The following is a 16,327-nucleotide window of genomic DNA, read 5'->3' as shown; positions in this document are numbered from 1 at the left end:
AACTAAAGCAATTTTTGAAGGAAAATATTTTCCAGCATGACCGAACTGGTTGGGACTTTTGGTGAGTTTATTTGCTGGATTTGTGTATTATTTGTGACGCCCCCACTTCTCCCTAAGGCGAACCAAAGGGTATCCGCGGAACGCCTGCCCAGCTCTCGCCAGGACTCACTACAATCCATCATTCAAAAGCTCGAAATACTTTAAATAACTTCAATACATAATTAAAGTACTTCAAATATCTCACACTTACAATTATGTAGCTTTCAAGCTTAAATACAACCCAACGGAAAAGGGTACAATAGCCATCCGTTATAATATAACTTAAAGTTTTCAAAAGAAAACAATCTAGTACTACTCACGAGCACCCTTGGTCTCGAACCCTGTAAAAGAAATCCACAACGTGGTATGAGCTACACAGCCCAGTGAGATTCCAAGACACTCTAACAGTTCAAATAAATCAAGTAAGTTGGGCATATCATATGCATGGTTCAAGGTTACACAATGGCATGTTATCATGAGGTGATAATCATTGTACGGGTAATTTGAGACATTTATCATGGTATGAGACATTAACATGTATAGTTCACGAGTGATTGGAGCTTATTACAGGCATAGCTCAGGATTTCATGTTGGCATTTTAGCACGAAACAATCATCATGATACCAGGTAAACATATACTGTAGGATACGGTGTTCCAGTGGAACTCTGTCGGTCATCTGCACCTTATGACTTCCGGATCCCCTCGGTTTGACTGGCCATCACCTTATCCCTCCAGTGGTAATACTCGAGTATACCGAAACGGTGTCCCAAGGTTCCAACCTACCCGACCGAGCCCAGTCCTGGCTCGAGTAGGTTAGTAACGATGAGCAGGGCCCAATTCAGCTTAGAGCTTACAACATGCACAAGTAATCAAGTAATTCGGCAAAAGGTAAAATTCATCATTTGAGTAGGTCGAGTGAGGTAAAGTACACACTCGCCTAACAATGATGGACAACTTCATATAACATGCGATTCATGATAATCAAGTGATCAAGTAAGTTGGTGATTACGTAAGCAGATAATCAAGTAAGCAAGTAGCCGAATAGATTAGAAAACGGTAAGTAAACATGGTTAACGGTAAACGGTTAACGGTGGTAATTACGGTTAATTGGTAGACATATGTCATTTTAATAGGCCACCATTGGCCGTTTTCACTTTTTCCACATAAGAGTCGAGGAGATTCACTCCAACCGACTTATGCTGTCATAGCATAATTAATCATTTAAACGCATCATGTAGATATGCTCTCCAAGCATTTCATATCTAATATTTCAAGTAATCACATAAATATGCTCTTTAAGCATTTCATATCGAATAGTTCAAATATACATATTTCAGGTATTTCATGTCGAGTAATTCAAGTATACCTTATTCAGATATGCATGAATGTGGTAAATACTTAACATATAGCACTTAACACTTAACACTTAATAATCATGGGTTATGCATGTCATAGACTTATTCCAATTACGTATTCCTATATGGAACACTCACCTATAGCAACAAGAGAGTAATACTCAAACAAATGTCTAGACGTCCACTTCGAGTTCCTCTTGAAGGTCCCCTTGAGCGCCTGGGCAAATAACCATCAACTATTATACACTATCACTTAGAACCCCTACTTATCAAAGAAGGTTATACAATCTAAGGGGAATTCATTAATTGGGCCTTAATTATTAATAATCGAGGCTCAAGAGTAAAGTTTTAAAGTCTAAAGAGAGAGACTAATATTTTCCATGAAATCGAGTTCAAAATGTTCAATCGGTATCGAGAAAAGAAGGCAAGTTTCCAAAATCTCATTTTCTAAGAAATTGACAAATTTCAGCTTTGGGTGTCAATTTTAGAAAAATCGTATCTTGCACTATGTAGGTCCAAAATTGGAAAGCTTGATACCGTTGGAAACTTCTTCAAAAGCGCTAAAAGTTCCTAGAAGATACTTTTCCATGATTCCAAACAGAAGGTATTCAAAAATTGACTCAAAGTTGCTGCTTGGGACCATTTAGACAGTTTCGGGGTTGGTTTTTGACCATCTTTGAAAATCCGGCAAAATTCATACAATACGAACTAACCTCCGAAATTTAGAACTCAATTAGAGCTACAATCAAAGTTTAAAACAAAACAAACGGTACAAGAATTGAAGTTTTGAGCGCCAAGATATAGCAGCTCAAAGTTGGCTAAAAATTCCTCCTCGATCAAGAATTTCCAGATTTAAACATGAACTTTGGGACTTTGTTTGAACATCTAAACAGACTCGAAATGGCACCAAATTTGGTATGATTATACTACCATATAAGGGCTATTCCTCTGTCAAATTTCATAGAAAAATATGCACGGAAAGTCACTTAACGAAATCACTCAAGTTTCCAAATTTTTAAGGCAAAGCTGCCTCGTGTATGAAAATTTCCTTTTTCTAAACTTTTGACCAAGGGAAGATACCTAAAACATGTCTCGTTTATGATAATCAGGTCTAGCAAGAATTCAAAATACATTTGATAGGTGATTTACATCAAGAATTTCGAAATAACAAGTCCCAAGTCATTGTTAGTTACAAATCTGTCCAAGTGGAAAATTCTATCACTGTAGCTGTTTCAAACTTTGGCCACAACTCACTCAATTCAACTTGGAATTGGGCGTGGTTGATGGCGTTGGAAAGCTCTCTCATAAAGCTGAATTTTCTCAGAAGAAACCATTTTCAAATTCCATTCACAAACAGCTCGTTTTTGAGCATGAAGATACAAGTCCTGTCCTGTCTCCTGGAGAGAAACGAAACAGGACAGTGATTTTCAATCGAATGGTGTTGCTCACTCAAGTGGAACTAGAATGTACATTTGGTACCAATGGAAAGATGGGAATGTCTAGTTTCAAATGCCACCGACGGCACTCAATTTCGACATCGGAGTAAAGAGTTATAGCCGATACAAGATGACTGCCTGGGCAATACGGGATTCATTTTCCAGTTTTGCTAACTTTGGAAATCAACTCATTTAACCAACCAAATCATGTTATTTTTCAATGAAATTTTGTACACACTCCCAATAACATGTAAACAATATAATCAAGTCATTAGAACCTCAAAATTGTGCACAAAAATGGTCGGACAAGGCAGGGGTAAAACGGTCACTTTTGCTCCAAGCACCTCCTATGATTTTCTACCAACAATACAACATTAATCCACTAATTTAAGCACTAAATCACCATTAAATCCATCATCAAGCATGAGATCAGTCCTCAAGACAAAGGTGGGAGTTCATAGAGCCCACCCATTTCATTTTACACCATAAACAAGCTACCCAAATGCAAATACTACCTTATACATGTAAGATGATCTTCATAAAGCAAGATTTAAGTGTTGGATTAACACCTACTTGATTAGAGGATGAAGGCAGAAATTTCGGCCCCTTAGATGCTCAAGAAAACCATGGATAGCAACTCCTTTTCTTAGCTCAATGGGATCTCTAAATGTTTAGTTAAGTGTAGTTCGAATTTGGAGTGAATTGGAAGAGGTTTGATGAAAATTTGATGAAGGAAAAATGAAGAACTTGGTCTTGTTTTTCCTTGGAGTTGCACGGCTGGAATGAAGAAGGAAAAGAAGAGTTGCACGGCTGTTTGAGGTGATAAAGTGGAAGGTTTTGATCTGGTGTGATGCACCCATGTGAAACTAAAATGTGTGGCTCTCATTGATTCAAAGGTTAACTCTTTTTCCCGCGCGTTTCGTGTTCGATTCCTCTCGAATTTGTTTCACTGGTGCACTAAACCTCTAATGCACTTATATTCATATAAATATTATTCACTCTCAATCGTCCCAAAATAAGGGTCTAAAGTTCCTGAATTTAAATCGCGCGTGTGAAAACGCGTATCTCCAATTTAAGCGCGATAACGCGAAACTTCCGAGAAATTCTTATAACGATAGTACTAATAACTATCACTTGAGTATTTAAACATTAAAATACCGAATTTAGGTCCATTGTACATGTCTCCAATATTCCAAACTTATTGTACTCTCAAGCGGATAAAATCTCCAAGCACTATTCATTATTTTTACTAAACGCGCTCCAGGAAATTAATTCGTGAAATGAGTTACATTAAAAATATAACGAAGTTATATTACCATGCATTTAGGTCTAATAAGACTAGAAAATATTCCTCGAGGCAAATATCCAATTAAATAATTTATTAAGCCACAAATTAGGCTTAAAAATAATAGTTTTTACGAGTCCTCACATTATTTACTTTAGCTTGGTTTGGACAGATGATAAGCTATGTGTTTAGTGAATTTAGCAAGTAAAAGTTAAAGGTTTAATGGACATCTTGGATTGAATTTTGCTGGGTTTTTCTTGACTACCGAATCAAGAAAAGAAAATCTGAATTTTAGAACTACTTGAGAGTCAAGTGGGCTGTAGTTTTTATTCTTATTTTGAATGGATTGGTGTTTGAAGCGAGTATTGGTTGTCAAGAGCTAATGATTGATGAAGCCCTTGACCATTCGAATAGTTTTGCAAGAATTTAATTTTAATAAATTGTTCAAGTAGTTGGCTAAAATGTGCTTGGAAGTTCCCTGGTTTGCGTTTTGGATTGTCTTGATACCTTGGACTTCCTTTGTTGAATTTTATTTGGAATTGAATCTGTGGAGACCTAGGGCTAATGATTGATGAAGCCCTAGTGAAATTGATGTTTGAATTGTGATTTAGCTATTTTGGCAACCAGGAATACAATGTGCAAATAATTTGAAATCGTGAAGTCCGTTTTGGTCTGTTGAATTTGAGTACTTTTAAATCAAGCTTTGTGGAATTATTTTATCTTACTATCAAGTTATAGAGATTGAGAATAGCGCGTTAATATTTAAAATTTAAATGAAAAGTGTAGAAAACTTGCTCGGCAAGGAAACATGATTCTTTTTCACTTATACTCTAGTACTTGAGCTTTTATTGAAAATTTTCTAGTACGAACACATTTTTCACCTTCTCGATTTCCGTGCCAAATTAAGCATTTTACCCTTCTTTTGAAATTGATAGTCCTTGCCACGATTTATCTCGGAAATGGGACTTTTAAATTCCTTTTGGTTTTATACCAATGATTAAGTTAAAACTTCCTATTTCAATTTGCTTGAGCTTGAGGCTTGAGTGTGTGTATCTAAGAGGTTTTCTTTATTCGCCTTAATCGAGCATCTAGGTAATTTGTAATTGTGATTAATCTCAGGTGATTCAGAGGACACCGAGAAGCTCTTTTAATTTCCTGCTTTTGCTCTTGCTTTGCTCCGGATTACGGTGAGGGATTCCAAACTGTTTTGCACAAAATTGCTTCTCGAACTTTTATAACCACTACTTGTAAAATTGCTTATATATATATATACGTGATGTGATTTGATGAGTGCTTCTTTCATGCCTAAGTGGTCTAATACTTGATGAATCTTGTTCATTTGAATGAAAAGTACTTAGTTCTAGGCGAGTGTGTACTTTATCGCACTCGACCTAACTGTTGTTGTATTGCTTAACTGTTCAATATTTCATTGTTTATATGTTATTTGCGTATGCTGTAGGCCATGTGTACTTTATCACATTGGCTGAACAAGGCCTTCTCCCCTTCGTTATCACCTATTCGAGCCAGAAGCGGACTCGGTCGGATAGGTTGATAACCCTGGGCACTGTATTTTGGTATACTCGAGTATTACCACTGAAGGGATAAGGTGATGGCCAGTCAACCGAAGGAGTTACCAATGGGAGTTATAAGGACGGAAGTGGACTGAGTACTGTATCCTTTTGTGTTTGCTTTATTATTAACACTGTTATTGCTCTCCTAGTTGACATTTCTCGGGTAAGACTCCTCATGAGCATTAATCTCTGAGATGAAGCAATCCTTGTAATGTTCTTCTAGTCGGACGAGCCACTATTTGTTTGACTAAAATTCATGAAAATATATTTATGTGATCATGCATTCCAAATGTACGTTAGTGGTTTTTAAATGATTTATGAGTTGTACTCATAATAAAGTTGCCAACAAAAGTATTACTTCTACATGTGTTTCCAAAGTAACACTTACGCAATGGTTTATAAATACTTGATTTTCCCTTTTGAAACCTCATTGAGCTTTAGCTCACCCCCAAAAACATTTTAGTTCTATGCAGGGCTCGAGAAGGATAGTTACTCAAGCACAAGGATTTGGAGTACCGTGGATTATCCTTTATCTAGGTTGTGATTGATCTTCTTTGTGGAATGTAATGGTTATTTTGAAAGATTTATGAACTTTATGGTATGATGTACTTGTGGTTGAAGTGAATGTAAATCTCATGACATTTTGGGGATTTTACTTTTGTAAGAATGATTTGAATTGCAAACATAAGATTGTACTTAAGTTATTATTGTGAAAATTTAGATGAAGTATTGGACTCGTACTTTGGTATGTTGGACTGGTGGATATATTATACTCCGTTTGAGCTTTTAAGAACCATCGATTATATTCATGCTTGAGTTTTGTAGTGAGTCCCGGCGAGAGCTGGGCAGACGGCCCGCCAAACCCTTTGGTTCGCCTTAGGGGGAAGTGGGGTCGTCACAGATTTGTCCTAGCAGAAATTCGACAGCTTATCATCATGATTGGTGGTAGATGTGCAGCTACTACATTGTTTCTTCTAATCCTTTTCTGTTACTTTTTCGCTAGACAGAAAAAAGGTAGGTTATGAGCTTGCTTCTTCTCCTGCTCTTGCTTCCTTTAGACTTTTTTCGTTGCTAATTTTCTGAATTGGTTTCAGCTTGTAGAGTTGCTATTGCTGCTGTGTTGCTGGTGAGTGTCCTGCTTCAAGATCATTTTACTTAGTCTCTCTACATGTGTTGAGCTTTTTTCTTTTTTCTTTTTAAATAATTAGCTTATTACCTTGTTATTTCACTTCTTTATCAGTTTCTTTTCTCATGCACCAGTTTAGTCCCTTTAATTTTTTCATTGCTTTTCAACCTATTAACACGGGTTTATTTTTTTTCTTTTTCTCTTTCTTTTCCCAGTTAGCTTTTGCATGATCGATTTTATTGTCATACCACCTGCTCTTCTTTGACTCTACCATATGGATTTTCTGCAGGCAAACAGGTTAGTGTTTGTGGTTCTCCTCTCTTCCCCCTTTCTTTTATATTTTACCATTTAGATTCCGTCTATTTTACTTGTATTTTCTGCTCTCGTTGGTTTCATCTTTTTTAAGTTTTACTTCTTTGACTTTTGAATTGTCGAACCTTATTTGCTTCTTGCCATTTCTTGTTTGCTGCATTTACAAGAAGTTATTCTGCTCCTGTCCTGTGCTATTACACCTGAAGGATAAAAATTACAGGCAGCCTTGCATTGAATACTAAACTAGCTTTTGTTACTTATTTTATGCCTCTATTTCGTTTGTTTACTGCTTATTTGTTAACTGTTAAATTTCTTACCTTCATGCTCATTGCTTGCTTAATAATTTTAGCTTAGTATTTTACAAACCTGTTCCTTTTATTTGTTAATTGGTAAAATTTTGCCTTTTTTATATAGTCCTTTCGCGTTGTACACTTTGAACAATTAAAGTGAATGAGTAGAAGTTCTACTCGCCGCAAAAGGTACACAGAAATGCCAGACATAGAAAAAAATGAGCTTCTACGTCGTTGAAGAGAAGATAGGGCCACCAAGAAAAAAGAAAAGCGCTTTCTCTCGCGTATTCGTAAGGTTCCACTTGGTTATGTAGAAACAGGTTTCTTTCCCTGAAACTCTCACTGTCCCGTGTGATAGTGGAAAGTAACCTTTTATGCATGACCAAATGCTAGAAAGTGGGGGGTTTTAAGAACGGCCATGATAATGTCGGTGTTATTGCTAAAGCGTTACAATACATGTCATCTCATGAGTTTGCTTCCTTTAATCTTCGTAGTCGTTCTGCTTCCTCTTCTAAGGCAATGCATTCTCCACCAGCAACAGGTGTACTAGGAGGTACTATCAGTGTTACCCATTCCTGGCCTTTTTTTTCATGTCCAGTTCTTACTTTTGAAAACATCTTTGCTCTCTTCTCCACGGATTGATCCTTCCATATTATTGTTCTGTGCAAGTAAGTAAATCTTATTTTGCGACTTGTAGAACTTCCGCTCATTGATATGGCTAATCTTAGGAGCTGTCAACCTGCATCCCTCCATGGAAAAAGGAAAAGCTTAGGCTACTGTTCTTTTACAGCTACGCCTGATCTTCATCTATTTAACAAAAAGAATAGGAGCTCTGCCTCTGTAACAATCATTGATGAACTAACAAATTCTCTGGAAGCTCCTTACTGTGACAAAAAGATCTTGCCTATGAACAATCTTTTTGAACATGTGATTGAATATTGTCCTTTTACTGATTTTTCCATGAATTCTAAAATGATGTATTCTCCTCTTCATGAGTGCCAAAGGTCTAGAACAAAAACTGCTTGCTCTGAACCTCTTATGTTGCTTGACCAAACAAGCAGCTTTCCTCTTCTGTCTGATGGAACCATGCAACACTTTTGCACTGACAAACAAGTTTTACCTGATAATGAACTTTTTGAAAATATTGTTAAGTTCTCTCCTTTGCCTGATCCTTACATGGATTTTGGAAAAAATTAACTTGTCTTGAATGATATCCATAGAGAATTATATCTGCAAAAAGAAACTTCTATCTCTGAGAAGCAATCTTCTGCACTAGTATCAACTTCTCATGGTATATATTCCTTTGGCTTTTCCATGGATTGTCGATTCTTTTTTGGCTGCCCTGTCCACTTAGATCCTTGACAAAAAAAATATATTTTTTAGTTCTATTTGGTTGGGACTTTCATACTTTGCTCGCTCTGTTGACTGTACACAATCAAATGCCCCAGAACCTTTTTATTCAGCTTGTTTCTTTATATAGTTGCAGAAATCTTTTCTGTTCAACATAGAGAGTCTAACAAGTCTGCTAAAAAAAGTGGTCTTCAAGGGAAAAAAAAGTACCGTCATAGTTCTTTTGTTCTCCTATCTATAGATCAACCTTCTGGTCAAAATCATGATTCTCATGAACGTGTGAGAAAGCAGACTCCGGGTTGGCTTTTTATTTCTCTTTCACTTTCTATAGTTTTCCAGATTATGTTTTTAATTAGATTAATAGAGGTGTGACTTAGTGCACTTCTCAGCTATAGTTTGAAATTAAATGCAACGAGGACTCGCAGAGGTCGTCAACAAGGTCTTTTTCAACTTGATGAGATCCCTCATGAAGCCATTACCCTTCTAGATGCTCCTAATTGTGAACATTGTGGAGCTAAGAGGTTCTATTTGGAACCTCCTAGCTATTGTTGCTCTGGCGGAGAGATCTCTATAGTGATTCGACCGATGCATTATGATTTAAGCGTTTGTTTATTGGAAATGATGAAGAAAGCAGTCACTTTAGAAATAATGTTCGAACCTATAATAATAACTTGAGATTTACGTCCTTTGTTGCAAGATATGACCCAAAATTGACCAAAAATATGAAAGGTGTTTATACCTTCCGTGTTCAAGGCCGAGTTTATCACTTCCTCAATGGCTTGACGCAGCCAGGTGACAAACCATCTGGAATCCAATTCTACTTCTTTGACACTAATGAAGAATTAGCAAAAAGAACCGGAAACTGTGAAAAGTTACGCGAAAGCACTTTAAAATTGCTTATGTGCATCCTTTTGAACAATCCTTACACCAAATTCTTTAAAAGTTTTAGGGATATACCAAACCTTAATAGCTATAAAATCATGCTTAATTGTTACCCTGGTTTAGACCAGCGTGTCTATAACCTGCCATCTGCCTCGCAAATTGCCGCCATATGGACTAAAGATGAAAATGAATCAGTAGACAGGAGTGTTCATATTCAGGTTTATACTCACTCACATACCAGCCATAGGATTAATCATTACTATGGCTGTTATGACCCTCTACAGTATCCTATTCTTTTTCCTCGAGGCGAATGTGGATGGCACCATGGTATTAAAAGACTATATAAGTGGAAAGGAAATGAGGACTCCTGTGAGGGCGATTCTAACGTTGATCCTTCTTCTATTAATGAGCCTTCGCACTTAATGGACTTAGAACGCAGAGGCAAGTAAATCACTTACTGCTTCTACGCTATTAAATATTAAACTTATAACATCTTCTTCATCGATCGAATAATATTTGTGTCTTATATAGCTGTTGATCAACGGAAGAGCGAGGGAGACACAGTATCAACTAGAGAGTATTATTGTTACAGATTTCAAATAAGAGATGATGATGAATCGATGCTATTGCACTGTCTTAGGCTTCTATAGCAATTTTTGTTGATTCTTATGTGAAGATAGAAACTTCAAGGTTGGACTTCCACAGGCATCAACAAAATATAATAAGATCGGAGATCCTTCAAAGAGTGTTGGATAGTGTTTCTATAGGCCAGTTTGAAGGCTCTAAAGTTGGTCGTAAGATAGTGCTCCCAGCCTCTTTTATAAGTGGTCCGAGAGACATGAGATAGCGGTATCTTGATGCAATAGTGCTCGTTCAGAAATATGGTAAACTTGATATTTTTCTTACCATGACCTGCAATCCAGCATAGAAAGAAATTCAGGACAATCTAAAATATCATGAAAAGCTGCAGGATAGACCAGATCTTCTAGCCAGAGTTTTTAGAGCTAAATTTGAGATGCTTAAATCTGAAATTTTGAATAAGCAAATTTTTGGTGAAGTCACAGCATGTGTCTATGTTATTGAGTTTCTAAAGCGTGGATTTTCCCATGCTCATTTACTCCTGATCTTAAAACCTCAGTCCAAGCTACTTAATCCAATATCATATGATAGGGTAGTGTGTGCGGAATTACCTAATCGTGCTTGCTACCCTCACTTATACAATCTTGTTGTCAAGCATATGATCCACGGCCCTTGCGGAGATATGGATAAAACTTGTCTTTGTATGAAAAATGGTGCCTGCAAAAGTCATTATCCCAAAGATTTTTATCCACATACAACTCATGCTGAGGATGGTTACTCACATTATAGAAGAAGGGATGATGGCAGAAAAATAAAGGTCCGAAGGTTTAATCTCAATAACAGGTGAGTTGTGCCTTACAACCCGTACCTCCTTGCTTTGTTTGATTGCCACATAAACATTGAGATTTGTTCTACTGTAAAGCTGGTGAAATACTTGTACGAGTATGTGTTTAAAGGTCATGATCTGGTCTCCTTTAAGGTTGTAACAGATGGCGGTTCTCCTGATATTGATGAAATGAATGAGTTTCAAAAGGGTAGATATATTTCGCCTCCTGAAGTTTTTGGCGCATCTATGAATTTCATCTAAATGAGATGACTCCGTCTGTTTATACACTCCAGGTTCACCTTCCAAATCAGCAGTTTGTTTCCTTTGATAAAAAACTCAGATCTCTTGCTGTTATTAGCCAAAGCTGATTTTTCAAAAACCATGTTAACTGAGTTTTTCAAAATGAACGCAGCAACGAATGCAGTAGCTGAAAATCTTAAATGTTTCTATAGAGATTTCCCTCAGCATTTCATTTGGACTGCTAAGTATAAACACTGGACAGAAAGAAAACATCGAAAAGTGATAGGTAGACTTGTCAGTGTTAGTCCAACAGAGGAAGAGCGATATTATCTACGCCTTCTCTTAACTCATGTTCCTGGACTGACATCATTTGATGATCTCTTAACTGTCAATAACAAAAAAATGAATTCATTCAGAGATGTTGCTTTTGCACTTGATCTGTTACAATCTGATTCACATATAGAAGAGACACTTGAAGAAGCTGTTGCATTTTAGATGCCGTCTTCACTCAGGCTTTTATTTGCTACTCTTCTGGTATATTATTCTCCAACTAATCCCAAAATGTTATGGGAAAAGTTTCAACCAGATTTCTCTAGGGATTATGAAAGACATCAGCAATATCATCGATGCTCTTCTGACGAAATTAGTAGACTTGTTCTAATTGATACTAACAGATTACTTGAGCAGATGGGTAAAAATATTACTGACTACCAATTGGTGCCACGTGATCTCATGAATGCATATAGCACATGCCTGACGAAGGGGGTTGAGTATGACAGAAACATCAACATATCGCCAGAGGATATATTGCTATCTTCCAAATTAAATTCTCAGCAGAAATGTGCTTATGATTTAATCCTGCAAGCATGTTTCTCTTTGCATGGCCATTCTTTCTTTATTGATGGCCCAGGGGGTACCGGTAAAACATTTTTGTATCCGTCGCTCCTTGCTACTTTGAGATTACGAGGTCATATCGCCATTGTAGTAACGATATCTGGAATTGCAGTATCTATCCTACCTGGAGGAAGAACTGCACATTCAAGATTTAAAATACCCCTTGATTTTTCAAAGAGCAAGACTTGCCAACTTAGCAAGCAAGGTAGCGTTGCAAAGTTGCTCTCTGAATCCAAATTGATCCTGCGGGATGAGGTTTCAATGGCCAGACGAGAAACTGTTGAAGCATTTGATGATTTACTTAGAGATACTATGGAATCTAACCTATCTTTTGGAGGCAAAGTTGTTGTCTTTGGTGGGGATTCTCGACAAACACTGCCTGTAATTGAGCAGTCAACAAAAGAAGTCCTTTTGCAGTCATACTTTCTTAATTCTCCATTATGGCCTCGGCTTCATAAACTAAAGCTGACGTAAAACATGTGAGCTATATTAGTTCCTCAGTTTTCGGAATTCTTGTTAAGTGTGGGCGAGGGAAAGGAACCTATTGACTTGAATGGTGAGATAACTTTGTCCAGAGATTTAGTCATTCCTTATTACGATAAAGAGGAGTCTCTAAACAGGTTAGATAATTCACTATTACACTGCCTTATCTGTCTGCCTTTTTACCTATATAATTTCTAACTTAGTTCTTCTATTAACATGTTAATAAGTTGTGTTTTTTCAGATTTAACTCTCTATTCTCAAGATTCTTATAGTATGATCAATAGGTGTATTCTTGCTCTTAAAAATAGTTCAGTTGATGAGCTAAATGATATACTGATTAGGAGATTTCCTGGAAAGCTTTATACTTACACTAGCATAGACAAAACTATTGATCAGCGGCACCAAGGTGATTATGAGGATTTTCTTAATTCTCAAAATCCAAAAGGACTTCCTCCTCACAAGTTAATGTTGAAAGAAAACTATCCAATTATATTGATGAGGAATCTTAACCCTCTAGAAGGCCTCTGTAATGGTACTAGACTCATATGTAGAGAACTTAGCCATCACACTATTTCTACTGAAAATTGTTTTCGGCCAGCATCAAGGAAAAAGAATCCTTATTCCAAAGATGCCTCTACAGACTCCTGATAATGAAAAGAATGGCGTTGCATTCATAAGAACGCAGTTTCCAGTCCGCCTTTGCTTTGCATTGACCATCAGCAAGTCTCAAGGACAAACTCTCGACTATGTTGGTGTTTATTTACATGAACCTGTCTTTTCTCATAGACAGCTCTATGTAGCTCTGTCCAAAGCCAGAACTTAGACTGCACTCAAAATTCTCATTGTTCCAGGGACCTTTGATGGTACAAAATAGACTTTCAAAACTAGAAATGTTGTATTCAATGAAGTATTTGAGTTCAGTTAACTGTATATCTCTCTTACATTCAGGTATATCTGGATAAACCCATCCCTTAGTTTACTTAGTAATGTAACTTCATCCATAGACCACTTTCCAGATTATTAATCTTTTGCCTTCTTTTTTTCGCAGGATGGCTAACATGTTATCAATCAGAAATATGGTTCCTGATATGAAAAATTGGTGTTGTCTTGTAACTGTTCAAGAAAAGCAGCAAGTTACTGATTCAATGGGAACGTCGACCAAGAAACAAAAATTGATCTTCTATGACTCGGAGGTTGTGTTTTAGAACGCTTTTTCCAAACATACCAATTCTTCAATTTTACACTCATTTTAACAAACTGTTTCAATTGATCTTCTTAACAGGGTTCTAAAGTAGAAGCCATCATTTTCAATGCTGACATTCCTAAGATGAGTCCTATTCTTCAAGTTTATAGAAAGTATAGGATCTCAAATGCTGATGTTAGAAGTATTCCACCAAAATTTCAGACATCTGAGTTGACTATGCAATGGGTGATCACTGCTAGGACTATTATTGAAGAAGTTAGCAGGGAAGAAGACATTATGCATGTTAAATTTGGCTTCACAAAGTTTGCAGATTTAGCTCAATACATGGGTGATAAAAGCAAGTCTGTGGGTAAGTTTTAACTATCTTCGAAGTACAAGTTTGGACTCATCAAACTGATTATTGCTTTTCTAAGCTACCTTTGCTGTCTTCATAGACGTTCTGGGAGTTGTAATTAGTTCATTGGAGAAGAAAACGATAACTAGGAACTCCAAACAATCAAATGTTCAGAAATTTGTCCTCTTTAATAAAGAGTAGGCGTCATCTTTTTATAATCCTGTCACTGCTTTTTGCTAGATTTATTTTGTTATTTTTGGTCATGATCTTTGTTTCTTTGAATGTTGACTTATATGTCAATATCAATATTAGATCTCAAATAGTGATGCTATCTTTGTGGGATGACTTTTTGAACAATGAAGGACAGGTTTTATTGAATAACATTCAAACCTATCCTATTGTTATTGGATGGAAATTAAAAGTTAACAACTATAATGGTTCGTTAAAATACTGTCCTTCTGTATAATAACTTTTACTTATTTATAAAACTTGCCAATAGTGCCTGAAATCTTTTACTGTTGTTTATTCTGTAGGAGTTTCACTTTCTACTTGGTGTGACAGTCCCATCTTCCCCTAGGGTGAACCAAAGGGTTCGGTGGGTTGCCTGCCCAATTCGAGTTAGGCCTCACTCATATCATCAAATAAAATACTTCCAAAGTACTTAAAATAACAATTCTATAGCTTATAACATAACTAATTTCAGCATACAACCCAACTAACGAAATACGATCCAACGTACTTAAGATACAATCAAAGTTCATCTTACAAGCTTCCAAAATATTGAATTCAAAATTTAATAACCCAAAACAAGAAACAAAAGAAACAGGGTCACACCCTAACTGACAGCGGCTTCACTCAGGTTCTTAGTTCTTGTTAAGAAAAATAAAATGGAAAGAATGAGCTAATGCCCAGTGAGTTCCCAAAAGGCATATAGTCATATAGAACAGCTCAAATTACACTTCAAGTTCACAATTTAAAGCGAGTAAATAAAGCGATTAACAATATCAAGGTGTAGGATACGGGTGGCTCTCAGGAGTTAATGCCCACAAATCTTGATCTTATTTCACGTAATCGACACTCCGTCGACTTTCAAATATTATTACTATGTAGAACTCCACTTATTTCATTCTCCTTCCAACGACTCCCCCAACTAGGGCCGAAATTCAAAACACTTAAAATGGGTATTGCTCGAGCATACTATAGTTTTCACTCCAAAACGGATAAGTTTAAACGCCAAATCCAGCGAATATGAAACACTCTCCTATGGCTTGTCAAATCTCCTCGACCAAGTCCCATGATTGGTTCAAATCGACAGAATTACCTATAGGACTTAGGAATTCTCAAGAATTAACATGCACAATCAATCACTGATCATCGATGGAATAACAACCCAGGCGATATTACAACACATCAACAATTCAGAACACTATTCATCTCAGTCATAATATCAAGTTCACATCTATGTCACATTTGCAAATTCAAGACAGATAACATGCATGAAAACTCACCAATAAATCAAAGTTCAGAATCCAAATTAGGATCGATATCACAGTTTTCAATCACTCCTATAAAAACGTAAAAAGAGACAATAAGTTTCGCCTCAACAATTCACGAAACTAAACCAAATTCACTTGAACTCAATACGTAAACTCGAGTTATGAAAACAATATGTATCTAGAATAGTTTTTTCCAAAATTCGACTCGTGAAAACACAAAATAAAGGGCAAAACAGTCTCGAATTCACCATTGCTGCTCGAATAGTCTTTAGCCCAAAAATAGTGAAATAAAGTGACTTTTAACCGTTAAAGTTCCTAACTTTCAACTCCAATTCAACATATAAACATAGTTTAACCTAATACCAAGTAACTTGAGTGCAATTTAGTCAAAAAAGAACATAAAAATGTCAAAAATGAAGGTGAAAAATTAACCCTCTTCATTCAGTTAGCCCATCCAAAAATTTCTCAAGAATTTCACCAATAAAACAACCATTTAGCCAATAAAAACTCACTCAAATCCATATGGGTTTCATCAATTATTAGCCCTTGGTTATTAATGAAAAAATTTTCAAGTAAATCCAACCCACAAATCAAGAGTTATATTAATATTTTAACCACTAGAAC

The 16,327-nt window shown here is 36.4% G+C and overlaps 1 protein-coding gene and 1 long non-coding RNA gene across 2 annotated transcripts; one reads left to right on the top strand and one right to left on the bottom strand.

Moving 5' to 3' along the window:
- Positions 1 to 339: 339 nt before the first annotated feature.
- LOC113772918 lies at positions 340 to 3,467 on the bottom strand. The gene is made up of 3 exons (XR_003468723.1): positions 3,405 to 3,467; positions 1,534 to 1,612; positions 340 to 380 (listed from the first exon to the last, which is right to left on the bottom strand). It is a non-coding gene; the product is annotated as an uncharacterized LOC113772918 (long non-coding RNA).
- Positions 3,468 to 11,787: 8,320 nt separating this feature from the next.
- On the top strand, positions 11,788 to 14,408 carry LOC113774072. The gene is made up of 6 exons (XM_027318643.1): positions 11,788 to 12,656; positions 12,708 to 12,806; positions 12,954 to 13,130; positions 13,718 to 13,862; positions 13,952 to 14,222; positions 14,308 to 14,408. The coding sequence occupies exons 1-6, from the start codon at positions 11,788 to 11,790 to the stop codon at positions 14,406 to 14,408; spliced, it is 1,662 nt and encodes a 553-aa protein (XP_027174444.1).
- The last annotated feature ends 1,919 nt before the right edge of the window (positions 14,409 to 16,327 follow it).

The sequence above is a fragment of the Coffea eugenioides genome, chromosome 6, assembly GCF_003713205.1.
Source record: "Coffea eugenioides isolate CCC68of chromosome 6, Ceug_1.0, whole genome shotgun sequence".
In the NCBI taxonomy this organism is placed as follows: Eukaryota; Viridiplantae; Streptophyta; class Magnoliopsida; order Gentianales; family Rubiaceae; genus Coffea; species Coffea eugenioides.
The sequence above is the reverse complement of the archived record's forward strand: the minus strand, read 5'-3'. Positions and strand labels throughout refer to the sequence as shown.